Source organism: Syngnathoides biaculeatus, chromosome 3, assembly GCF_019802595.1.
Source record: "Syngnathoides biaculeatus isolate LvHL_M chromosome 3, ASM1980259v1, whole genome shotgun sequence".
Lineage (NCBI taxonomy): Eukaryota > Metazoa > Chordata > Actinopteri > Syngnathiformes > Syngnathidae > Syngnathoides > Syngnathoides biaculeatus.
In genome coordinates, this window is record NC_084642.1 from 31,338,527 (window position 1) to 31,365,859 (window position 27,333).

The 27,333-nt window shown below is 41.6% G+C and overlaps 1 protein-coding gene and 1 long non-coding RNA gene across 6 annotated transcripts in view; one reads left to right on the forward strand and one right to left on the reverse strand.

The window, feature by feature from the left end:
* Positions 1 to 1,663: 1,663 nt before the first annotated feature.
* On the reverse strand, positions 1,664 to 4,092 carry LOC133498480 (uncharacterized). Its single transcript, XR_009794325.1, has 2 exons — positions 3,975 to 4,092; positions 1,664 to 3,075 (listed from the first exon to the last, which is right to left on the reverse strand). It is a non-coding gene; the product is annotated as an uncharacterized LOC133498480 (long non-coding RNA).
* Positions 4,023 to 27,333, forward strand: part of LOC133498478 (D-glucuronyl C5-epimerase B-like) — a 74,532-nt gene continuing 51,221 nt past the window's right edge. For all 5 annotated transcript variants that reach the window (XR_009794324.1, XR_009794322.1, XR_009794323.1 and 2 more), the window contains exons 1-4: positions 4,023 to 4,162; positions 10,467 to 10,557; positions 17,131 to 17,651; positions 23,551 to 23,796. Coding sequence is in view for 2 of the 5 variants with exons in the window: in XM_061815361.1 (XP_061671345.1) it covers positions 17,144 to 17,651; positions 23,551 to 23,796 (754 nt within the window). In the remaining 3 variants the exon portion in view is untranslated. The remainder of the gene's footprint in view (positions 4,163 to 10,466; positions 10,558 to 17,130; positions 17,652 to 23,550; positions 23,797 to 27,333) is intronic.

Below are 27,333 nucleotides of genomic sequence, written 5' to 3' on the forward strand. Positions count from 1 at the left end.
TGCCTATCCTCACATGTGTCACTGGAGTGGTGGAGCCTATCCTAGCTGTCAACGGGCAGGAGGCAGTGTACACCCTGAACTGGTTGCCAGCCAATCGCAGGGCACATAGAGACAAACAGCTGCACTCGCAATCACACCTAGGGGCAATTTAGAGTCTCCAATTGATGCATGTTTTTGGGATGAGGGAGGAAACCAGAGTGCCCGGAGAAAACCCCGCAGGCATGGTGGGGTGGAACATGCAAGCTTCACACAGGCAGGGCTGGGATAGAACACTGGACCTCAGAACTGTGAGGCCAACACTTTACAGCTTTTCCACCGTGCTGTCCTCAAGATTACCAGTCATGAGACAATCATTCACATTTATATTCACACCGGTGCCGAGTGGGAACTGAGTCCACACTGCTTGGATGGAAGTCAGCCCATTTAACCACGTTACTGCAACATCCGTGACTGAATTGTGCTTGCGCACCATATTTGATCCATGTGAATATTCTGCAACCCAAAACAGTTATGAGGAGAGAATTAAGGTGATAAGGCAATGAGGATGCACCCATGCTGTGTGGGCACAAAAATCATTTCATGATACTCTAGGCCTTGGCCATAAACTGCTGGCAAAGATGCCATAGTGATGGAGTTATGAAATTGGAGTTTCATATGAATGTCCTCCACACACACATATGCATCCAATCACACGCACACACACACTTTCAATATACTGGATCTGTCCACGAAACCTTTTCCATCAATTTATCCATTCCCTTGTGCCTTAATTCGATGTCAGATAGAGAGAGCCACATTAAAGGATAGACCTCCTCTCTTTCCAAAACTCAAAATGAGAGATGGTCCTAGAATACAAATGAGCCATAGATCAAATGAATGTTAGGGGTGGTGAGGGCCTTATCTCTCCCCGTCAGTCAGTTCAGAGTTGGTGCCAACTATATAGATCCATGAAGAGGAAAGTGACCTTCTTATCTAGGCAACTGGCTGCATATTTTCCCCCTCACACATAACACTTTTAAGACTTATTCAAATACGATGCAGAATTTGCTTTAATAATCTACTATATTTCTAAATTGTGAAGTCTGTGTTGCATTTTTTTGCCATGTGCCTTAAATCTTGTAATCCCCTTTTTCTGCTGCTGTTACTCAAGTATGATTTCTGACAGGAATCAAAGGTGGAACTGCTGTTTGAAGCTTGATGAGTCCACATTTTTTATACATGGAACTAAGAGACGTTGTTTAATTCAAGCCACCGAGAGAAAGACCAAAATCTTAGTTCTGCAGATATGCTACGTTTAATCGTCGATCCATTATTTAAGAAGCTTATCCTCACAAGTCACTGAAGTGCCTCAGCCCATTCCAGCAGTCTTTGGGTAGGAGGCGGAATATAGACGGAATGGTTGCCAGCCAATTGCAGCGCACATAGAAACAAACAACCATTCGCACACATAATCCCATTTATGGGCAATTCATAGTCTCCAATTAATTAAGTTTAATCAACCTTTGAAAATGTAAAAATATATTTTTGCTCAGCAAATGTGCTTTTAAGACTAACCCTGTTATGGCTCAGCTCAACACGACTACGTGTTTGGTACAAAATAGTACCACAGGAAACTGAAAATCATGGGACATTGAACAAATCAATAAGAATGACAAAAACTAAATGGAGCAGAAAGAGGTTTTTTTATTTACTTCTTGTCATAGAACTGTTGACCATAATAAGGACATTTTTTCAGAGGAGACTGCTGGCGGCAAGAAATCAAGTTGTAGTAGAAGTAAGGTCTGGATAACAGTCTAGACTCTTCAAACCACATAGCCGTTGTATTCTATACTTCAGAGTCCTTTCTGATTACTTCATAGTAGTCTATTTTATATGCTTCTACTATTCTCGGACTTTGTCTTCAACACACACACACATTTAGATTAAATGCAAAAGAATAAACCTCAAATTAAGCCACATGAATTTAATTTCTTATGGAGTAAACCCTTTGACTGTAACGTGCTCTTTTGGTGATGAGCTGTTTTATTTGCACCCAACATACCATTTTGGAATTATGTCCCAAAAGTTTCACCTTGTTTTTAACCAACTGTAACACATTTTCCCATGTGTTTGGGAGTTCTATTTTTGGGCCATAATTCCAAAAGGTATGTTTAGCACAAACATGAATACTGCTCATCACCAAAAGAACACCATACCTACAGTCTAGTATGGAGGTGGCAACATCATACATTGGGGCTGAGTTTCTGGAAATAGGTCCTTAGGAATTATGAATAGTATAAAGTAACAGCAACAAAAGTCCATAACCTTTTGGGAAAGCAATGAGTTGCCCTCTGCATGGCTTGTTTAATACAAATAAATTGAATTTAGCTTGTACAACCATATTACTTCGGTTTTATATTCTGTATGTAATTACCCTTTCATATTTTTTGTTGTTGTATTCCATGTCACATTTGTGGTGGGAGGAGTTTTTAAATTATGTCTCTTGAATGATGTTTATTGATATCTCCAGAACCTTTCATTTTTTTAACAGGAAGTGTGGACATTTTCTATCCACTGTAACAATTGTTTTCACGTTGTTTCTTTACAGTATTTGTTATTTCTAGAAATGCAGCGTTACCAGTGAGCCATGAGAATGTGGGACAACAATGTCTCAACATTCCTTTCCAAGATCTTGAATCATGCATGTCTTGTGCTCCATGATCTGACACTTTTGTTAATTCTGTCTCACAGAATATTTCACAAGATTTGGCAGCAGGATTAAGAGGTCTTGAATTATTTAAAACTTTGGTAAAGTGGACTTCATGCAAAATACATTACAGCACCAAAAAGAGAGTTTCTTTGTTGCCCTTCACAAAGAGTATGCACGACTTGCAAATTCTATTTAGAAATTATGTTAGTATCCAGTTATCTGTCACTATATAGTATCACATCCTGTCTACCTGAACTTTTCAATAATTATCCATCATTGTTCCAAGAACCACAATGAGAATTAAAAAAAAAAAGAAAAAAACACTCCTGCCCGGTTAAACTGTTCCTGCATCAAAGGGATACAGATTCTCCATTCTGCTTGAACATCTGAAAAGGATAGATTAAAAAAAGAAACGAAAATGAAAAAAACAAACATATAAAACATGATATAGTGTACTGTCAGAGGCTATTTTTAAACAAACAAAAAATCTGTATTGTTCTTGACTTCTATGAAGGTGGGTCCCAGGGTGACAATGGTTGACAGCCATTGCTTTGTGGTTCCATATAATTATCCAAAAATCTAGATAATTTATGAGTAATATCTACTACCCCCTGCCTAGACTACAGTTTAATGAGAATATTTTAATTATTTAGATGCATTGTGGAAAATTCTGTGCCCACTTTAAAAAGTGGAACAAACATTAACTTCTGACGTTTGAACTTTGACAACTGATTGAATATTAGCGACGTAGCTAACAAAGATATTTAAGACCTGAGATGATTACCACCACATTATTTAGCATCGCTAGATATGACACGCCCATTTTGAGCTCCGTCCTGACAGCAACGGTGGTCAATGTCGTCAGTGCATTCCACGTGTATGTCCATCAAGAATACCAAGAGATGAAAGATCCCCCACCCCCTCTCCGTTTGTGCTGCATACCATCCATCCATTTTCTGAGGCACTTATCCTCGGTTGTGTAAAACGCCGTACAGTTAAGACAAGGGAACCGGGAGTCCTTTTGTTGTTCTTGATTTGGTTTTCAAATGATATTCATTGACAAAAAAAGCCAATTCTCCAGAAAATCGTTTGAGAAATTACCAAGATACGACTTAATTTCAGTGCCTATCGTTGCCTTCAATGGGAACGTCGACCTTTCCAACATGGTCGCTTTTGTATATATATTATTGTCTCTGTGTTCCTGGAGCGTTGACGAAGAAATTTGCCATTTGATTGGTGCTTGGCGTTTTCGTATTATCTCGCGATACAAAAAAAATCCTCCCACCTCCAAGCAAAACCTTCACTGCACTGTTGGTCAGTCGCTGTTGTACCTCCGAGACAGTACGTCCTGTGCGCCCTTTACTTTCCTGGGGTGAAGTAGGTAGTTTTCAATTACCTACAGGCGAAAACAAGTTCTGTCAGGTTGGCCGAATACGATACAGATCTGCGTCGTTGTCACCGTTGATGTCGCAGGTAAGGTCGTTGACAGTATCTTGTATTTCATTTAACGACACCCTCCCAAAAGGGGAAAAAGAAAAAAAAAAGACCACCAATATTCCTCTTCGAGAAACATTCTTCTTTTAAATCACTTTTTCATCCCGTGTGTTTAACATCATGACATTGACAATGACTAAACGTAACGTATTAATTAAACTACCAAAAAAAAAAAAAAAAAAACCAAGAACTTCAAAGCTCACCCTCCCAGGGATGTGAAACAACCGTTAGCTAGGATGCTAACTACCCGTCAGCTTCATATAAACTGTCTCACTTGGTTGGGACGTGTGCTGTTCGGTTGTTTAATCATTTTTACTCGTTCTTGCTATTGTTCTGAGGCTGCTACATTAGTAACAGCCTCAACGCTTATAGTTTCGAACCCATGCCAGCAAGTATCCGAACTTACCTTCGCCCGTTTATTTCTCGTTAGAATGCACACGTCTCGTCGGCTTTAGCAGTTATATTAATCTTTTCTCATTGTAATCATCCACATTTCCTGCTTTTGGAATAACGCAGGAAATTTTCCCGCATAGAAGTCACAAACAGCTTGCTTACCTGCAGGTGTCTCGTTATTACAAACTTAAAGAAAACTCAATCATCAGCGCTGCTGCTAATGTACTTTATGTACGTCACTGAGGATAAATTGTTGCGCATTATCATTGGTGTGCTGTCGTCATAATACCATAATCTGTGGTGTCATAATACCAAAATCTGTTCCTCCGTTATTCACGGGGGTTAAGTTCCTTACACAACCACGAATAACGAAATGCCATTAACATTGGATGCAGTATGTACCATATTTTTGCAACCATAAGATGCACTTAAAAGTCTTAGATTTGTAAATGTATTTGATACTACTCTGTATTTAACTGTATTTGCCTTTGCTATGGTTTACGTCAATAGACTGTTTTCGACCACGTGACCTCATCCGGGCACGCGGCCATGTTGGATGGGTTCACTCTACTGACGCGCCCTTCACTCTGTCACGCGGAGACGTGCTCCTCGGCCGAGTGAGCTCACTGCTCCGCCGCCCTTTATAAAAGTTTTCCTCCGTCTTCCCGATCAACCGATAGTGCTATTTCTTCATCAGATGTGGATAAATCCGAGAGATCAGCGCTGGGCATAATGGTGTCTCATGTAATCGAGCGCTTCGAACGGCACACAACACGTCACATACGCCCAACGTAGGTCATCTGACTCGCGAAAATCGCAGCGCCCCTGAAAATTCGTAATTGTCTAAAAATCTTCTCAAAGCACTATTAAATTAGAGAGGGTTTAACATCACATTGTCAAGATCGCGTAGATATTACATGACCTATTGGATACATTGTTAATGCAAACCACTGGAATTCCCCTTTAAATATGTAGGCTGAGTCTACTTAACTTCTGAGTGAATTCTGTTGAAAGTTTTCATTCGCGTGATGACAGTCAGTGTTGTATTAAATTATGTTGATTATACGAACGAAAGACGTGTAGATTATTATTTTCGTTTTTGCAAACATGCACATAAAGATCACTTTGGGGGGATGAAAAAAGCAAGTGCAAACCAAATATATGAAACAATGAAATAAACATTAAGACGGATTCATTATGGAGTCTTGGGGGAAAATTCAGTTCAATTTTAGTTGGTTTTCTTGGGTTGACATAAAATACAGATTTTGAGAGACACATATTGCATTCACACATGCGGTGGACCCTACTATGGGAGACGAACACGCCCCTTCTGACATGGAAGCTCTTTTCAAAGAAGAGAACATCACACAACCGAGTGAAGTTACCGGGGCAATATTACCCTATTATTTGGACCCATATTCAAATGATATGGGATCATGGCCAAACCGCCTCCCCGTCCGATCCACTTCCGCGGCGGAGATGAGCCATCGCGGCTCATTGCAGCCGGCCGGTGTGGCTCATTTTCGGCGCCAAGGTGGCTTGTCACGGAGCCAAGCCAAGCTGCTTTAGGGCGTTCTTCATAGTCGCCACAGTACGCCGCGAACAACACCGTCGAGCTGGGGCGCTTTACGGCATTGTTGTCGCACACGGCAGAGTGCGGCATTGTCGGTAGCGTTCTTCAGAACCGCCACTGTCCGCAAGCCTGACTGGTGGACGCAGCGCCTCGGCCGGTGTGGCTCATTTTCGGCGGTGTGGTGGCTTATCACGGAGCCGAGCCGGGTTGCTTTAGAGCGTTGTTCATAGCCGCCGCCGTCCGCGATGAACAACACTGTCGAGCCGGGGCGCTTGATGGCGTTGTCGTCGCACACGGCTGAATGCGGCATTGTCAACAGCGTTCTTCCTTCCGACGCGCACATCGACACATTTAGCACGCCTGTCATACGTACGCGGATCTTTTGTTATGTTATGAGAGAAAGGTTATGTGGTCCGCCCCAAACTAATATTTTTTTAGTAGCTGTATACACACATACCTTGCCGTTTGGAACCCACGAAGCACTCGTCCTCTGCACCCGCTTAATCCGTTTTTCACCACGAACCGGATCTCTTGCAAACTTATGAAGGGTAACTCCATCCTCCCGAGTGTTCAAGCAATGTCCAGAAATGCAACATTTTGGCTAACACGAAGTAACAACGAGCTCGAGTCCACTTGAGAGCAGTCCTGCCATGTACGTCACTTCCTGCTTCTTCTCGAAAACAAATCCCTTGAGAGGATTGTCATGGCGGGAGTTACAAAAAGTTGTATACGTCAAAATCACGTTTTGTGGTGGGTAAAAAAACGCACGGGTCCATGTCGGCTGCCGTTTTTCATTCATAACATACTAAAAATCATGCATTTAATGACAGTGGCCCTTTACAGGTCCTGTGTTTTGGCTATTAAGACCTCCATCAAATGTCTAATGTGGACTTAGAATAAAAGTGTCATGATGATTTAAAAAAAATACCTTTATTTTGTTATATGAGTGTCTCACTGGCAGATACGTCTGTTGGACCCAGTTTTGTGTCAGCTTTATAATTTTTTTTTGTCTGAGACTATCCCCTCTCCTCTGATTGGTGTTCTCCATGTAGAAAACCTACATATGAGAGCACGCTTATGTTGACAGCACTGGCTCGGGAAAGGAAAAGAAAGCCGGAAATCTTTGCGAGAAACGTATATAAGCTTGAGAAATATGAATGACCTGATTCTGTGCCTCTTGGCAGAAAAATGTCTGAAACTCAGCAATGTGTGGATGATTTTAATGCATATTTCACATTTAGTGAGGCACCGTAGATGACCAATATTTTCAACAAGAAATAAGTTGGTTCAGCAAAATGTGGACCCTTTAAAATTTTAGAGCAACTATGCTCGTAGTGGCTTGACAGTTATGTATAGTCACGTAGATTTTGTACTGAATCTTTTTTTCTGGATGGTGTAATTTGGGTTTGGTTATTTGTTTTTTCACATGTATCGCATTTTTCTACCTCTTTAACACTTCTTCTCATTCACCTATTGGAGTAACTTGTTTCAATATCTTTCTCAAGGACACTTTAACATGGTTGCAGAGGCTTGGAACCGAATTCAGAACCTTCACTTTTATGGGTTGACCCCTCTACCACCTTTCTCTCTGTTTATTTTGTTGATGCAGCAGTTCTCTGAAATAATAGTTCACAACTTTATCAAACTCCATCCACTTCACCTGAGTGATTCAGTTGCCTTTAGGACAAGGAATCCAAAACATGTCTTAACGTGTACACGTTACATGACTTCAGCCTTTTCTGGCGTCACAAGTGGATTCTTGCACAGATATCATGCAAGGTGAAATATGGCATGCGACAATATGCGATTCGACTTGTTGTGGGTGTAGTATGACATTCTGCCTCTGTGTCCAGCCTTTCAAAGTTATCTTGTGTGATACTTCACTGTGGCAGAGTAATGCAATAAAAGGGTCAGAGATTGTCCTTTGTTTTACATAACTGTCAAAAAAACCAAAAAAAACCCATTATCATAAAAATATTATTGCTTGGCTAGGGCTGACCTGATGATATGATCGAGATTGAAGATCGTGATAATTTTCCCGTCGAGCTCAGTGATCAACTGTGTGCGTATTTCTTTGATCTATCATGGCGGGAATATGTGTGACAATCGGCAATCAGTCTTCCTTTTCTTGGTCCAATGCGTTTTCAAACTTGCGGTAGTAAACAGAAGCCGGGCCTCCTTGGCTGGCCCTTCCCGTAGTGAAATCAAAGCTACTCATCCAACTCAGTCATTGTCACATGACTCACCACCTCGTGGGTGGCCACGCTTTGCCTCTGCTCTTGACCGACGATTATGCCAGGCAGCCATTTCGCGAGTTTCCAAAGCGACGGTTTTGCAATAGGGGCTTTTCCACGAACTTATAAGTTCCTGGTCAAATACTTGATATGTTTAAAACCTAAAATTCTTTCCAGGTGAAGCAATTGACAATTCGGGTGAGGCAATTCTGATTTGCAATGGTGGCTCTTAACCTGAGTTCGATCAAGCCCTAGGAGTTAGGTGAGTCGGTCTCAGGGGTTCGGTGGAGCCTCTGCTGAAGAGATCGAGGCACACCAACTCATCATGTCTGTAAATGATGACATGCCCCGCTGGGTCATCACTGGCTGCTGATAATCATGTGACATTGCTTGGCCAATCAGTGCTGTGAGGAATTTAGTGCACTCAGGATTGAGCCAATGTGTAAACGCCATCATAGTATACCGTGTAATTACTTTCTTCATATTTTAATCCATACTATGTCGAGCAAAAAAGAAAGAAAAAAGAACAAATATGTACAATATGGATCGGGATGGGAGTCAGCGTCCTATCTGCATGATATGGAACGCCAAATTGAACAACTCGCCTCGCACCGGCAAAATTAAAGGAACACTTTGAAAAGCTGCATTGAGATGGGGAATACAAGAACACAACGCTTGCTGATTTCAAGGTGAAGAGAGCCAGATTCAATGGTACAGCCACTCTACCTGCTCTTGGATTTGTACCCATTAACAAACCGATTCACAACATTATAAGAATTTGCGTCCCTTATCGCAAAGGAGGGCAAGCCACACATCATTGGTGAAAACAGCAACCAGCTGCATTAAAGATGGCGAATCTGATAATCGGAACAGCGGCCAAAGGTAGATTATCCCAAATTCCTCTTTCAAATGACACCATTAGCGACCTCAGTGATTTTAAGCTAAAGTCATTCTGTAACAATGGTAAAGAAGTGTAGTTCAGTTTTGTAGTAATTCGCATTATTTTGGTCACAGTTTACATTAGTTTCCCAAACATCCAAGCCTCAGAAGACAGTGGGCCAGGTTTGTGCTAACAAAGAGGGTGAATTTCAGCAGTCTGTAATATGCAGTGAACATTTCACACCGTACTCTTTTGCTGCTTTTAAATGTAAAAAATGTTAGAACCTGGATCAGTTCTGACACCTGAACTGATCAGTGTTTCTAAAGCGACCAAACCTGAACTTAGGTGAGCCGCTGAATCTAGACAAGGTGCAACAAGTTCAGAGAAAATAAGCATTCAGTGCAAATGTTATGAAAGAAACATTTATACACAATGTAAGCAAACAGTACAATAAAAATGCTGTGATTTTTAGTTCTGTGATGTAAGTTCATTTCATATAAAAAATACATAAACATTTACACCTTTAAACAGAAATATTCAGGATATAGACCATATAAATCCTGTCTACTCTAGGGCATCTGGATTAGGAAAGGTGTCACGTATGTGTGACACACAGCAGGATGGAAGTGGCACGTGGTTATTTCTGCCTACAACTCCCCAACACCATTTCACAAGCTGTCTATAGGCAGTATGTCTCAAAAATCTGAAAATATACTCCTATTACAATTTTCCTGAATGGGACTTAGTTTGAACGAGCATTGATTGGACAAATGCTGCTTTTAGCATCAATAGCAATAATAATAATATAAATAATTATTCATTTCGAATAATATGAATATAAATGGCAAAAAGGTGGTCTGGTTAGGAGAAAGCATTACCAAGCTTTCCCAAACTTTATAAACTCAATACTCAAGTTATAAATTGGGCTTCTCCACACGATCCAAAATTGTGATAAACTGTCTTGGTCTCAGTTGGGCAAGCTGGGTTCTTGCATTCCTTGAGTCTTCAGTTCTTTTGTTTATTATTTTGATTTTTTTTTTTTTTTTTTTTTTTTTAATGATCGATTGTCATGTTTGTGCACTGTATTTTACTCTGTTAGAGCACTTTGTTGTTTTTAAAGGTGTTTTTAAAGGTGCTATACAAATAAACTTAATTTTGACTAAAGTTGCAATGGAATTGTAAATTCTCTTTTCTAATATACAGGGGTCAAATGGGCTCCAAGAAGAGCAATGATGATGTTGAACAGCGCTAGCATCTGCAGCCACTTGACTCTTTCTTTCTGAGTGGGTTGGAGGTCAGTATCAAGATCATCCGGCATTACAGCAAGTTTAGACAAATGGGGTTGTACCATGAGGTTACAAAGTGCACAATCTAGCACACATTGCATATCAAAACATGCGCATAAAAATATATGCACCTTTAGATGTACTTGCACAATCAAGTTACCATAAAATTTTGTTCTCATGCTATTACTTTTCTGTTTGGAGATTTTAAGTCTCGCGATTGGCAGAGCCACTAATGCAGCCCTATGGGGGCACAAGCTTGTAGGTAGTGCAATATGTAGGCTGGTCCCAAGCCCAGATAAATGCAGGAGGGTTGCGTCAGGAAGGGCATCTGGCATGAAACTGTACCCAACAAATATGAGCATTCATTTAAAGAAAACCATACAGGATTGGTTGTGGCCCGGGTTAATAACGCCCGTCCCCATCACCGTTAACCTGCTGGGCGTCAGTGGACATGTGGCTACTGTAGGTCGAAGACAAAGAAGAGGAGGAGGAAAGCGGATTCATCAACAGAAGAAGAAGAGGAATGGACAGAGCCTACAACGGAGTGTAGAGACTTTGAATGTTGGGACAATGACAATGTCAGTCTCAGTGCAATATCAATAAATTATGATTATGGTGTTAGGTAACAACTACATACTCTGGTATAACAACTCAATAAGTTATTTTAAGGTCTTGAGATTCCATCCCTAATCACACCTGCAACTTTGTCTGCGGGGATGACTGGTGGACCATACCTGTAACTATATCAGCGAACATGACTAACCACACCTGTACATTTTTCAAGTGTGAGTGACTGGCTATATATACCGACACTAGCATAAAACATACGGGAGCATCCATGCATGCTATTTAAAAAGGCACCAGAAGCGACACTGAGTTCAGTTGTATGTGCTTTACTGAAGTATTTAACAATGTAAACGGTGAGCTTGGTTGTACTTTTAAGTATTTAAAAATGTAGCGAGAAGATGTCTGAAGAATGGAGGAAAAGTGTGGTAATTCCCATTTTTAAGAACAAAGGCGATTTGCGGAGGTGTGGGAACTATAGAGGAATACAGTTGATGAGCCACACAATGAAGTTATGGGAAAGAGTAGTTGAAGCTAGACTCAGGACAGATGTAAGTATCTGCAAGCAACAGTATGGTTTCATGCCTAGAAAGAGTACCACAAATGCATTATTTGCCATGAGGATGCTAGTGGAAAAGTACAGGAAAGATCAAAAGGCGCTGTCTTTATGGATCTAGAGAAAGGCTATGACAGAGTACCAAAAGAGGAACTGTTATTGCATGCAGAAGTCTGGTGTGGCGGAGACATAATGTTAGAATAATACAAGACGTATGAGGACAGCAGAACAGTGGTGAGGTCTGCCATAGGTGTGACAGAAGAATTTAAGGTAGAGGTAGGACTGCATCAGGGATCCGCTCTGAGCCCATACTGTTTGCTCTGGTAATGGATAGGCTGACAGATGAGGTTAGGCTGGAATCCCGTTGGACCATGATGTTCGCAGATGACATTGTGATCTGCAGTGAAAGGAGGGAGCAGGTGGAGGAACAATTAGAAAGATGGAGGGATGCGCTTAAAGGAGAGGAATTTAGATTAGACGAAGTAAAACAGAATATGTGTGCATGAATGTGAGAGGTGGAGGGGGAAGAGTGAGGCCCCAGGGAGAAGAGATCACTGGGTGGATGACTTCAAATATTTGTGATCAACCATCCAGAGCAATTGAGTGGTTAGGAAGTGAAGAAACTGGTACAAGCAGGTTGGAACAACTGGCGAAAAGTGTTTGGTGTGTTATGTGACAGAAGAGTCGCTACTAGGATGAAGGTCAAAGTTTATAAAACAGTGGTGAGGTGAGCAATGACGTACTGATTAGAGACTTTAGCATTAAATAGAGAACAGGAAGCAGAAATGAAGATGTTGAGGTTCTCTCTTTGAGTAAGCAGGTTGGACAGGATTAGAAATGTGCTCATTTAGAGGGATGGTTGGATGTTTTGTAAACAAGGTTTGAGAGAGCAGACGTCGATGGTTTGGGCATGTCCAAAGGCGAGAGAGTGAGTAGTAGATGAGTGCTGATGATGGTAAGGTGTGTTGGTAGAATTGAGGAAGTCTTCAAAATATTCTCCCCACCGATTCACAACATCCTGAGTTAAGGTCAGCATCGCCCCATCTCTACTATATGCCCAGTGTTGATGGTGCACTGCTTCCCTCTCCTGAGATGCCGGATGGTGGACCAGATTTTCCTTGAAACCATCCTGAAGTCATTCTCCATGGCCTACCCAAACTCCTCTCACGCCCAGGTTTTTGCCTCAGTGACCACCAAAGCTGTGTTCCGCACCCACTTACATATGACGAGCGCGTTCGCGCCCACACGCCATCGCACTCTCAAATTTGCACAGTCGAGCACGAAAAATCACGCGCGTAAAATTTGTTACGAGTAGAAATACATAGACATTCTCAGCGCACATAAAAACCAATCCACCACAGTGAACCACAGCCCGACTTTTTTATTTTATTTTTTAACACGGAAGCTATTTACCTGACTGCCCCCACCCCTCGGCTCTTAAAGGGCTACACTCATTACCAACACCATCCACCCACACAGTCTGGCCAACGTAGAGCAAAGAGTTCGACATGCTACTTGTGTTTACTCTCGATAATAATGATTAAAAAAAAAAATAGTGCTGTTGCTTTAATGAATGTCAATGTATGTGAATCATGGAAGAAAAAGTGGTGATACTGGACTAGATTTTCTTTTTTTGAGTAAAAAAAAAAAAAAAAGTCTGGTCTGAAGCCAAAGTAGAAAATACAGGATGAGATGGTGTATAATGTAAAAATTCCACCTTGGCACAGCCTGATTGAGGATGAAAGCACAGACAATTCAGTGCACAAAAAGCTAATTCTGTACACAATGTATAATAACAACATTACATTAACCTTAAAAACTGTTTGGGAGCATCATTCAGCTTTCAACACGCATTGCTAAACATATTCTGCAAGCAGTAATTCAGTTTTACACCAAGAAAAACAGACAGGGATGTCATTGTGGGTTAAATGGAAAAAATGAAACAAAGTTGCAAATGACCTTTTAAATTTATAGTTCATAGTTGGCTTGTTTTAGTTAGCAATGTATTTTTTTGTTTGTTGACATTGTAAAATTAATTGTTCTTAGAAATGTTCTAACCCTAATGTGAATCCTTGAATGAGCCATGTAACTTCAATTGATGACACTGATCTGACCACAGTGCATACGTCTGATGTTGCTAAAAGGGGGCGCTCACGGGCTTCGTGTGTTTGCTCAGACACGTAAAAAATTAGAGGGAACGTTGGTTCTAATGTTAGACTAGTCTGTCAATATATCTAAATGCAAACGGTAATTTTCCCCCGTGGTACCATGTTATCTTGAAGTAGAAAACTTTTCCCCTATACATGCTTTAGGAAGATATAGATCATCTCCTGCTGGGTTTCATCAATGGGTTGACAATAGTTACTGCCGTAAATTATGATAGATTATAATAATACATCATGATGAAATAAAATAATTTGATTATATGCTTACTTAGTTTTGAAATTGAATGTCTATTGACCTCTTTAAAAATGTCAGTCTCAGTGGAATGTCAATAAATTATGATGATGATATTAGGTAAGAACTACATACTCTGGTATAACAACTCAGTAAGTTATTTTAAGGTCTTGAGATTCCATCTCTAATGACACCCGCAACTTTATCTGTGACCATGACTGACCACACCCGTACATTTTTCAAATATGAGTGACTGGTTCTGCTTGGCCAACCGGTACCCATCAGCTGCCTCACGAATCCCACAGGCCAAAAAGGCCTGATAAGACTCCTTCAGTTTGATTGCATTCATGTTTGGGGATTGCCGCGACGACAGACACTGACTACTTTACATCCACAGCTTCGGTTGGTCGCCTCATCAATACGGAACACAATCCGCTCGGCTTCAATATCCCCTGCCTCCCCCTACACGTGGGTGAAGTTCTGCCAGAGTTGGGAGTTGAAACGCATTCTGACTGGGGGATTCTGCCAGAGGTTCCCAGCAGACTCTCACAATATGTTTCGGCCTGCCAGGTTAGACCGACATCTTCCCCTACCCATTGGAGCGAACGTTAACAATGCTCTCTTTAAAGTGGGGCTGTCATCCCTATAAACATTGTAAAATAAATATTGTAATGAAAAATACATATAACAGTATTCACTTCAATGTCTATACGAAAAAAAAAGTGAGCGGAGAACGTGTCATCCATGCACAAAGTTGCGAAATTGAGTGTCCCTCGACATCCAAGTGGTCACCATATTAGTCGCGTCCTCAGTCCTTGATGTCATCGTCACTTCTGCCGTTGAAAAAGCACAGTGCCTGCTACTGTGGAAGCCGAACAACAGAGATAATTCAGATTTTTCCGACACCCCTTCTGACACCGAAGCTCTTTTCGAAAAGGACAACACCACACAACCGAGTTAAGTTACCGGGGCAATATTACACTATTGTTTCGAGCCCTGAGGGCAATATTACACTATTGTTTAGAGCCATATTCAGATGATATCCGATCACGGCCAAACCGCATCCCGTCCAATCCACTTCCGCGGCGGAGATGAGCCATCGCAGCCGGCTGGTGTGGCTTATGACAGAGCCGAGCGGTGCTGCTTTAGGGGGGTGTTCACAGTCGAGCCGGGGCGCTTTATGCGTGCACGCGACTGAGTAACGCATTCTCAGCTGGGTTCTTCAGAGCCGCCCCTGTTGCAAAGCCCGGCGCGCAGCCTTTGCAGAAGCTGTGACCGCCGAATGCGGCGCCTCAGACGGGGTGGCTGAGTTTCGGTGCCCATGGTGGCATATAAGGCGGAGGTGGAGCCGAGCTATGCTGCTTTTAGGGGTATGTTCAAAGTCGCCACTACGCGATGAACACTATCAAGACGAGGCTGAGTAAGACATTTTCATACGCGGATCTTTTGGTACGTTATGAGAGAGACCGATTACGTGGTCCGCCCCAAACTATTATTTTTGAGCTGTATACACACCTACCTGTTATTTGGAACCCACGAAGCTCTCGTCCTCTGCACCCGTGCAATCCATTTTTCACAACGAACAGGGTCTCTTTCAAACTTATGAAGGGTAATTCCATTCTCCCGAATGTTCAAGCAATGTCCAGCAATGCAATGAGCTGGCATTTTGGCTAACACGAAAGAACAACGAGCTACCTTCCCGGAGGTAAAACTAATGGAAACAAACGAGTCCACGAGGGGGCGCCGCTGTCCTTTACATCACTTCCTGCTTCTTCTCAAAAACAAATCCCTGAGAGATTTTCATGGCGGGAGTTACAAAAAGATGTATACGTCAAAATCATGTTTTGTTGTGAAAAAACACATGGGACCATATTGGCTGTGGTTTTTTTTTTTAATAATATACCAAAAATCATCCGTTTAACGACACCTGACCTTTAACTTTTTTGTTATACCTTGATTAATAAAAAAGTCAATATTAGTTCCACACCTCCTTTTAGTTTCTAGGTTTGATATTGATGCTGCTGAAAAAGAACCTTGATTCAAATGTTAATTTTACTCTTTGCCGCAGGCTGCTAAGAAAATAGATGTTCATAATTTTGGACACCTGTGATTAAACCCTGGTCCTAAACTTCAAGCCTTACTATCTTTCCACCTGCTCTCTTGGATGCCCAATATATGAACCTTTCTCCTACTCATCATGTCAACCAATTCCTTAGTTTTTCCCGTCATAGTCCCAACATTAAAGTCCCTACACTCAGTTGTAGGCTCTGTGCATTCCTCTTTTTCTTCTGACGATGGATCCGGTTTCCTCCTCTTCTTTGTCTTCGACCCACAGTAGCTGAATTTCCACCGACGCCCTGCAGGTTAGCAGTGCCGGGGACGGGCGTTGTTAACCCGGGCCACGACCGATCCGGTATGGTATTCTTTAGATGAACCCTCATATTTGTTTGGCAAAGTTTTATGCCCAATGCCCTTCCTGACACAACCCTCTGCATTTGTCCGGGGTTGGGACCAGCCTACAGATTGCACTGGCTTGTGCCCACATAGGGCTGCATAAGGGAGTAAATGAATAATGCATACAAATTTAACGCATCTTTGAGTCACTTGAAAAAGTGTTTTATTATTAAGCTGAAATTTGTGTTTTTTTGGTCATCTTCCTCTGTAATTATTGGAGTACATTACAGTCATTGTGGTGGAGAAATGTTTTCAATACATTTTTTGTTGTTGTTGTTGTTTGATCTGTAATATCCGAGTAAGACAAAACCATGTCTTCACATTGAATAAGCCTCTCGAAGAGCCTAAATGAAGCTGTTTTAATTACAATTATGTCTGACGCTAGATTCATTCTACTGAAAACTTGTAAATGTTTGTAACAATGATCCTTGTTCTCAATTTAGAATGATTCATTTAAATTTTTGAGAGATACTGTTCCTTTGTCATAAATATTAGCAGACTGCATTATTTGCTATCAGGATACTGAAGCCTGTACTTTATTTATCTAGAACAAACAAAATCCAATTTGTTTCCAGTGTTATTTAATACAGCATTTGTGTTCTTCTTTTAGGGTGGTTGGAACCATGCGTTGCTTGGCTGCTCGAGTCAACTATAAGACCCTCATTGTCATCTGTGCCCTTTTCACACTCATCACTGTGTTGCTGTGGAATCGCTGCTCAAGTAACACCTCGCTGCGTTTTTTGCCTCAAGCTGCTTTGGTGGCACCAAGTCCCAAGGAGGGGGATGCTAGCTTTAGCAGCCCACAGCACCCTCCACAACCTCCAGAACCTCCACCTGTTGTTGGTGGAAACAAGTATGAGGAAATTGACTGCCTGATTAATGATGAATTTGCAGTCAAAGGTAGACGTGAGGGTGGAGAGATTTATATGCCCTTTAGTTGGATGGAAAAATATTTTGAGGTGTATGGAAAAGTGGTGCAGTATGATGGCTACGATCGCTTTGAGTTTCAGCATAGTTACTCAAAGGTTTACGCACAACGGGAGCCCTATAACCCAAATGGAGTCTTTATGTCATTTGAGGGCTACAATGTGGAAGTCCGTGACCGAGTTAAGTGCATCAGTGGAGTGGAAGGTAAGGCTGTTTGCATGGATCTACTTTTAATTTGTTTTATTACAGGACTATGCATGACTTAAAGCTCCACTTTCATGAAATGCATGATTTTTAGTATGTTATTAATTAAAAAACAGCAGCCGGTATCGATCCATCTGTTTTTTCACTGCAAAACCTGATTTTTACGTATATGGCTTTTGGTAACTCCCGCCATGAAAATCCTCTCGAGGGATTTGTTTTTGAGAAGAAGCAGGAAGTGACGTACAGGGCAATAGTGCACTCAGGCGGGCTCATTTGTTTCTATTGGTTTTACCTGCGGGAAGGGAGGTCTTTGTTCCTTTGTGTTAGCCAAAATGCCGGCTCGTTGTATTGCTGGATATTGCTCGAACACTCAAGAGGGTGGAGTATCTCTTCATACTTTTCCAAAAGACCCAGTTCGTCGTGAAAAATGGATTGCACAGGTGCAAAGGACGAGTGCTTTGTGGGTTACAAATGACAGGTAGGTGTGTATACAGCTACTGGAAAAAAAATTGTGGGGGAGGGGTGTAATCCATAAGTCAGGGGTGCTAAATGTGCTGATGTGCCACCCTGGCTGAAGCCGTGATCGGCGGACTCTTTGCAATGCCGGGCCACGGTGGCTCATCTCTGCCGCGGAGGTGGATCGTATAGGGAGGCAGTTTGGCTGCGGCATCATCGTCGCTTGCAGGCGACGTTTTTTTATCACTGTCGTGGAGGTGGATCAGACAGGGAGGCAGTTTAGCCGCGGCGTTGTCGTCGCTCGCGGACGGCATTGTTTATCACCGCCGCGGAGGTGGATCGGAGAGGGAGGCGGTTTGGCCTTGGCGTCGTCGTCGCTCATGAGTGGTGTTGTTTATCACCGCCGCGGAGTTGGATTGGACGGGGGGAGGGGGTTTGGATGGATGCGGTTTGGGTATGATCCGCATATAATCTAAATATGGCTCAAAAGGATAGGGTAATATTGCCCCGGTCACTTCACTTGGTTGTGAGATGTTCTCTTCTTCGAAAATAGCTTCCGTGTCAGAAGGGGCGTCGGGAAAATCCGAATATATCTGTTGCTCGTCTCCCATAGTAGGTAGCACAGCGTGTTTTCAATGGCGAATGTTGCAGTGTGACATCATGGACAGAATATGCACGCAATATGGCTACCACTTGGACGTCGAATAAGACTTCCACAACTTTGCGCATAGATGACGCGCTCTCTGCTCGTATTTATATTTTCGTATGGACATTGAATAACAAGTGAATAATGTTATGTATTTTTCATTATAATATCTATTTTAGAATGTATATAGGCATAATACTTGACCTTTTAAGATGTTTGTTCATATTTAACATGAGCTGTCCTGAACCGATCCCATGATTTTCAGCTGATCTGTATCAGCGAATAAAGGTCATCCATTTATCCACTTGCTGTATCTCTTACCTTCAGAGTATTATTATTATTATTGGTTTTTTTTGTTTTTTTTTTCCATTTTTAGAGATCTCAAAACAATCAAATTTTCCAATGGTACCAGGATTTTACGAAGTGGTATCACAGTAGCTTTTATATGTTTTTCGGATCTCTGATTAGCAGTCTTTTACAATTGACAGTAACAGAGTTGGCCACATAATTACATACCTGTACATACACATTGTGTGCACACAAATACAATCCTCGCTCACTTTTGCAGAAGCTTCTTTCACTTTCTGATTTCCACAGTCACTTCTGTTCTTGTTTCTCTTCTGATTTCTGCTTTCCGTTTTATTTTCTCATTGCTCTCAATTCTTCTCTCGTTGCTCTCAATTCTTCATTGAGCTACACTTGCACCCAGTTTTACTGGGTATAACGTCATCAATCGCTATCTACCCAAGCCCATGGTTCAACAGTGCGTCTGACTTGCAGCATAAGTTGAGGAAGACCTTGTGTCACAGTCATTGTACAAAAGCATCAATACTTGCTAGTTCATGGATTAAATCCATACATTTTCCACACACATTTGGCTCCACATAGGGCACTCTGGGCTAAAACACACGAATGCCCTGGTAGATAGCGATTGGAGATCGTCTAGTGGATTCTTAATAGTGAAGTCATCCCCGGTAAAACTGGAAGCAAGCGTAACTCAGATGGAAGCAAGCGTAGCTCAGTGAAAAATCGAGAGCAATGAGAAAAAAGTAAGATAGAGCAGAAATCAGAATCAAGAACAAAAAGAACAGAAGCAAGTGTAGAAATCAGAAACTGAGAGGTACTTTTTTTTATGTATACAAAAATGTTATACCACACTATTTTTCCCTCTTCAGTTTGTTTTCATGCTCGTTTCTACGTTGTTTAAACTTTCAATTTATTGATAACGAAGTGACACAATATTTGTTCCTTAAAATCTCGCAATACGTAGCCTCAGTCGTCTTCTCCTTGATACGGCAGTCATCCTGTCCCATGCGTAGAAATACTCCACAAAGCAGGATGCTTTCACCCCCATGCTTCACAGTAGAGATGGTGTTTTTGGCATGGTATTCCTCATTCTTCCTCGTCCAAACACAGCAAGTGGAATTAAGACCAAAAAATATATTTTTTGTTCTCATCTAACCACATAACATTCTCGCATGACTTCTCTGGAATCTGGATCATCTAAATAGTCATGAGCTAACTCAAGACGAGCCTATACATGTGCCGATTGAAGCAGGGCAACCTGTGCTGATTTAAGCAGGGGAACCTTCAGTGCTTTACATAATTTTAGAGTGTGATCTCTTAGTGTAACCTTGGAAACCGTGGTGCCAGCTCTCTTCAGGTTATTGACCAGCTCCTGTGTAGTTCTGTGATGATTCCTAACCTTTCTTCAGATCAATGATATGCCACAAAGTCTTGTTTGGAGACACAGTCCGAGGGAGATTGACAGTCATGTTTAGCTTCTTCCATTTTCTTAATATTTGGTCCAACAGTTGATCTTTTTTCACCAAGCACCTTGATAATTGCCCCATACGTAGCCCTTTCCAGCCTCTACAATTTTATTTCTGATGTATTTGGACAGCTCTTTGGTCTTAGCCATGTTAGTAGATTGTCTGTCTACCCCACTGATTTTGTGGGGTACACTTGGTGTCTTTATGCAGCTAACGATATCTAACAGATGCTTCTAATTTAGAATAATTAAGTGGAGTGTAGGTTTTTTTTTTTGTTTTGTTTTTTTCAATGTATTTATTTATTATTTTTTTTCCCCTCCAGTGGCAGGCTACCAAGTCTTTTAGGACCAAAATTGTTCCTGAATGGCAGGTGTTCACATACATATTTGCAGAAGTAACTTGAGGTAGCAGAAATGAAGATGTTGTTCTCGCTTGGTGTGAACAAGTTGGTTAGGATTAGAAATGAGATCATAAGAGGGACAGCCAAAGTTGGATGTTTTGGAGACCAGGTGAGAGAGAGTAGACTTCAATGGTTTGGACATGTTCAGAGGCGAGAGAGTGAATATGTTGTTAGAATGGTGCTGAGGATGGAGCTGCCAGGCAAAAGAGCGAGAGGAAGACCAAAAGAAAAGGTTGATGGATGTTGTGAGGGAGGACATGAGGACAGTGGGTGTTAGAGAGGAGGATGCACGAGATAGGCTTGAATGGAAAAAGATGACATGCTGTGGCGACCCCTAACGGAACAAGCCGAAAGAAAAAGAAGAACATACATACAAACAAACTTTAAAAATATATATGATTGTGATTTTATTTTTATTTTTTTATTCCCGGTATATCTCTCAAAGTGAACATGTACCTAAGATGAAAATTTCAGACCCCCCCCATGATTTTACAGTGGGAGAACCTGCTAAATTACAGGGTGTTCAAATACTTGCTTTCCTCATTGTGCGTGCGTGCGTGTGTGTGTGTGTGCGTGTGTGTGTGTGTGCGTGTGTGTGTGTGTGCGTGTGTGTGTGTGTGTGTGTGTGTGTGTGTAATGCTTTTTTGGTGAAAAGTTTCGGGTAAAACTTCTACAAGCTTCTGACAGTACTCTGCTGGAATCCTGGGCCATTCCTCCTGAGAGAACAGGTGTAACGGTTAGGTTTGTCAGTTGCCTTGCTCACACATGCTTTTTCAGATCATCCATCCATTTTCCAAGCTTCTAATCCCCACAAGGGTTGCGGGACTGCTGGAGGTGTGCAGGAAGCGGGGTACACCCTCAATTGGTTGCCAACCATTCACAGGGCACATAAGAGACAAACAACCACCCGCAGTCACAAACACACCTCAGGGCAATTTGGAGTCTACAATTAACAGATGTTTTTGGGATGTGGAAGGAGACCGGAGTGCCCAGAGAAAACCCACGCAGGCACGGGGGAGAACATGCAAACTCCACACAGACAGTGCCGGGATTTGAACCCCAGTCCTCAGAACCATGTGACCAATGACGTAACCAGACACCCCATCATGCTACCCCTTTTCAGATCTGCCCACACATATTTGATGGGATTCAGATCAAGGCTTTGTGATGGCCCCTCAAGGACATTGACTTTGTTTTCCTCAAGCCACTTTTTAAACATTTTGGCAGTATGTTTAGGGCCTTTGTCCATGTAGAAAACCCATTTGTGCTCAGGTTTTAGCTTCCAGGGTGTTTTGCGACGTTGCCTTAATATCACCATGTAATGTTCTTTCTTTATGATGCCATCAATATTTTATGACATGCTCCAGTTTCTCCTGAAGCAAAACGGCACCGTATGATGCTACCACCTCCATGCTTCACGATTGTTATTGTGTTCTCAGATTGACAAAGTTCCCACTTTTTCCTCCAGATGTAATGTTTGTCGTTAAGGCCAAATGGCTCCACTGGAGAAATGGCTTCATTGTCGTTGAGTGGCCTTTCAGCCCATGTCGGGGCAGGACTTGTTTTGCTGTGCATCATGACACTTTATCAGTTTCATCCAGCATCTTCACAAGGTCTTTGGCATATGTTGATTAGATTTTTTGATTTATGGTTGATTCGTCGCACATTTTGGACCATAGCAGGTTCATCTCTGGGACACAGAGGCCATCTCCTTCTGGAGTGTTGTGATGGCTGTATATTCCCATGGTGTTTATACTTGCGTATAATAATATAGTATAATAGTCTGAGGTCTACAGAGATATCCTTATACTTCATTGCTTGATTTCTGCTCTGATACAGTATACACTGCCAAATATGACACCTTATTACAGACAGGTGTGCGCCATTCCAAATGATGTTCAATCAACTGAATTTAACACAGGTGGACTCCAGTGGAAATCTGATGCGCCTGAGTTTAAATTTGAGTGTCTTAGCAAAGGTTGTGAATACTTGTGTACCTATTGTTCGAATGTTTACTTTCCTCTATAAATTTACACGAATGTCTGAAAATATTTTTCTTCATTATGGAATATTTTTTTTTTAAGAAAACCACTCAAATCAGCTTCAGAATAAGTGTATACAGTAATTGCAAAATGTGGAAAAATTGAAGGGTTATAACCACTTTCAGTTGTGTGTGGTGTGTGTGTGTGTGTGTGTGTGTGTGTGTGTGGTGTGTGTGTGTGTGTGTGTGTGTGTGTGTGTGGCTAGGTGTGTTAGGACAGAGCACCTTTTGTTTCAAACCATCTACTTATCAAGTGAGCAAAAGTATTGGAACATTTGACTCAAGGGTATTTCTTATTTCTAGTAAGGTGTTGCCTTTTAGATTGAGTGCTTAAACATTAGAGCATACTTGATTTGGGGTTTGTGTTTCACCTGCGAAAACTGCATTTGCTATTAAGGAATTATTAAGACCAGAGAGCTGTCTATAGGAGAAAAGCTAACCACTTTGAAGGTGTTAGAAGAGAGAATTTGATCAAAGTTATTGCACAAACATTGGGCGTAGCCAAAATAACAGTTTGGTTCGTGCTGAAAAATAAACCAATTGTGTACTGATTTGTAAACATTTTTATCCTTTTTCTCCCACAGGTGTGCCCCTCTCCACTCAGTGGGGTCCTCAGGGCTACTTCTATGCCATCCAGATTGCCCAGTATGGTTTGAGTCATTACAGCAAAAACTTGACTGAGCGGTCACCCCACCTGGTGGTCTATGATACAGCCGAGGAGAGAGATAGCCGAGCCAGCCCAGCAACATGGAGTGTGCCAAAGGGCTGCAGTCTCAGCCGTGTTCAGGACAAGAGCCGTGCTTCCTCAGTTCGCCAGTTCAGTGCACCAGGTACTCAAAAGCCCAGACGACCTTGGGACAAGAAGTTTATTGCTTGTTAACTGCGGCTGTCTGAGGTTTGATTTTGTTTTAAGCCTTCAGGAGAGGATGATTTGTCTGTGTGCTCTTAACTTACTGAAAGTGTCATAATAGCAGCAGACTGTGTTCGTTGGCAGTGGACCTATTACTTTATGACAGATTCCTAAAAATAATGTCAATCAAGGAAATGGTATTCTGCAATGATTAGTGACTATCTTAAGAGGCTGAGAAAATTGACAGTTGGATAAACCCAAGTCCAGATGGGTCCCCCCCTTCCTCCCTCCGTCCCCCCAATGATGTCTGACAAAAGTTGCACTAACACACGCACTAATGTGAACATGCACAAGATGTATACCGTTCGAATGTGCAGTGTAATCATGTCAATGTTAGCTATACCTGCTAGTAGGGCTGCCACAAATGGTTTGGATAGTCGATTACTCAGATTTGTGCGATTTTTTTTTTATTTATTTATTTATTTTTTTAAACATACACATATACGTATATATGCACATAAAACATCACCTGAAATATGTTTTAACACATTAAATATAGTTCCAAAGCTGCTATGGACATGAAATTTCAGTCGATGTTGGTAGGAAACATTGCAAGTAATCCATACTCATGAACAAATTGAAACAATTAAGATCCGAAATTAAGTTAGGTATGATATTGTGAAATGACATAGGGAAAACTGGTATTTATTTCATACTTTGTACGAAAGCTTTTGTTTGCAATGACAGCTGCAAGAATTATGGAGAAACTTGTTGCCTGTATTTTTCTGCTGTGATTTTGGTCCATTCAGAAGCAGTCTTCAAATCATGAAGGCTCTTTGGGGTTCTTTTATGTCAGTTCTTTCCGCAGATTTTCGATTAGATTCATGTCAGGTGATTGGCTGGGCCACTCTTGCAGCTTTATTTTTTTTCTTTGAAACCAATTGAGAGTTTCCTTGTCAGTATATTTTGGATTATTATTCTGCAGAAATGTAAACCCTTGTTTTATTTTAATCATTCTCATAGATGGCAACATATTTTTGTCAAGAATATCTTGGCCCATCCTTCCGTCAATAATTTGAAGTTTACCGGTAGGATTTTCTGAAAAGCCGTCTCACAACATGATATTCGTATTTCCAAACTTCACTATTGGTGTGGTGCTTTTGGGGTGATTTGATGTTTTAATTTCCCTCCAAATTTCAAGATAGCTCTCATCCAACATGACTATATTTTCAGTGTTTAACTAGCTTGTCCAAATGTTGGTTCATCAAACTTTGACATGCGTATTATTTACCAATGGTGAGTATGCATACAGCCCATTGCAGTGGAGTGCATTACACACTGTTTTTATACTGATCTGATAATGAACATTTTCTTACTTATCAGCTGCTGTATTTTCACGACCATAAGGCAAGGCACACCGTATTAAAAGGTGCAGTCTTATGGATGGTTTTGTACATCTTAAGAGAGCAGGTGGAAAGGTAGTAAGGCTAGAAGTTTAGGAGCAGGGTTTAAATTATTTTACCATGGAGTAGATGGGAAGAGAAATGGAGTTGAGGTAATTTTAAAGGAAGAGCTGGCTATGAACATCTTGGAGGTAAAAAGAGTATCAAATACAGTGATGAGGCTGAAATTTTAAATTTGAGGGTGTTATATGTAATGTGATTAGCTATGCCCCACAGCTAAGGTGTAACCCGAGAGTTGAAAGAGAATTTCTGGAAGGAACTAGATGAAGTAGATTTGAGCTTCCCAGACAGATAGAGTGAAAGTTGTGATTGGTGCAGAGTCTACTAGACATGTTGGTGAAGGAAACAGCGGTGATGAAGAAGTGACGTGTAAGTACAGCATCCAGGAAACAAACTTTGAGGGACAGATGGTTGTGGACTTGAAATGTGTTGTGTTGTGGTGCCAGTTGTGTGCTGGATAGATAGAAAGAATACTTTGAGAAGTTGATGAATGAAGAAAATGAGAGAGAATGAAGAGTAGAAGAGGCAAGTGTGAAGGACCAGGTGGCAAGTGGCAGTGATTAGCAAGGGGGAAGTTCGAAAGGCACTACAAAGGATGAAAAATGGAAAGACAGTTGGTCCTGATGGCATACTGGTGAAGTATGAGAGCAATTTGGAGATGTGGCTGTGGAGTTTTTGACCAACTTATTCAACAGAATACTAGCGGGGGAGAAGATGCCTGAACAAAGGTGACTTGCAGAGCTGCGGCAACTATAGAGTAATACAGGGTTCGCACGCGGACCTTAAAGTCCCTAAAAACGCCTAAATTTTCAAAGGTGCATTAACGGGCTCCTAAAAGTCCTTAAAAATCTGCGAAAACCGGTCAAGCCCCTAAAAAGGCCTTAAATTAAAAAAAATCAAAGGGAGGACCTCTACCGCCAAAATTCTCCCTAAAAAATATTAATCTTTTATTTAAAAAAAAATAGCGATCCGTCTGGCGTCCAAAACAGCCGGTAATTGTCAACGGAAGTCACCGTGTTGACAACTAGTCGCCATCTTGTCGATATTCCATTGTTTGTTTCCGTGAGTAGGCATTTCACTTCGTCTTCGTTACTACGTAGCATAGTTCTTTCATCAATCCAACTTGTATCACGGGGAAGTGCATTTTTCCAAGAAACTTGGGTTGACAGTAAGGAGTTTGGGAGCTGGGTTCGTCGAGATCCAAAAGATCGGCAAATGTTTTACTGCCATCTGTGCAAGCAGAGTTACCAGCTTGAAAAGATGGGCGTCAAAGCGCTGGAGTCGCACCGGAAAAACAGGAGACACGCTGATTTGGTGAAGACTCTCTCATCTTCCGTTGGTATGAATCCGTTTCTAAAATATCAAGATAGTGAAGCATCAACTTCAGGCAGTGGTACTAGCAGTGCATGCGCACCTACAGTTCTCCAGCCATCGACTTCAACCAGCTAGAAGTCAGGCTTTATGAACGTAGTTCAATACACAAAGACGGACTCGTTAAAGGCAGAGATCGTGTGGACTTTAAAAGTGATCTGCAGCCATTACAGTTACATATCTTGCGAAAATAATTCGAAAGTGTTTGCAGTCATGTTCCCAGACATTGCTAAAAACTACCACTGTGGGGAAAGGAAGACTTTGTACCTGGCTACATTTGGCATCGCTGCCCACTTGTCATCTCTACTGCCTCAAAGCCAAAAAAAGCCAGAATAGAGACTGACATATCTACGCTTATTGAGAAGGCTGACAGGCTGTGTGAGGAGGCAGAAGAAAAGAGGAATCTGAGGTTTATCACCGAGGGCAATGCACTCAGAGGCAGAGCAAAGGACAAGAGAGCCACTTTGGCACCTTTGCAGCAACAAATAGAGGAGGCACTGGGTAGGCTCAAGGAGCTAGAGTAGGGGTGCTGAGACAGACATCAGTAGAAGACATTTGTGTATATAGTTGCAATTGTAGTTAGAATCTGTTTTTCTGTAGACTGTTATGTGAAGACATTGACATTGGTGATATCAATGAGAACTACCAAAAGGGGCGACAGGTGATCACTGTCACAGGTACTG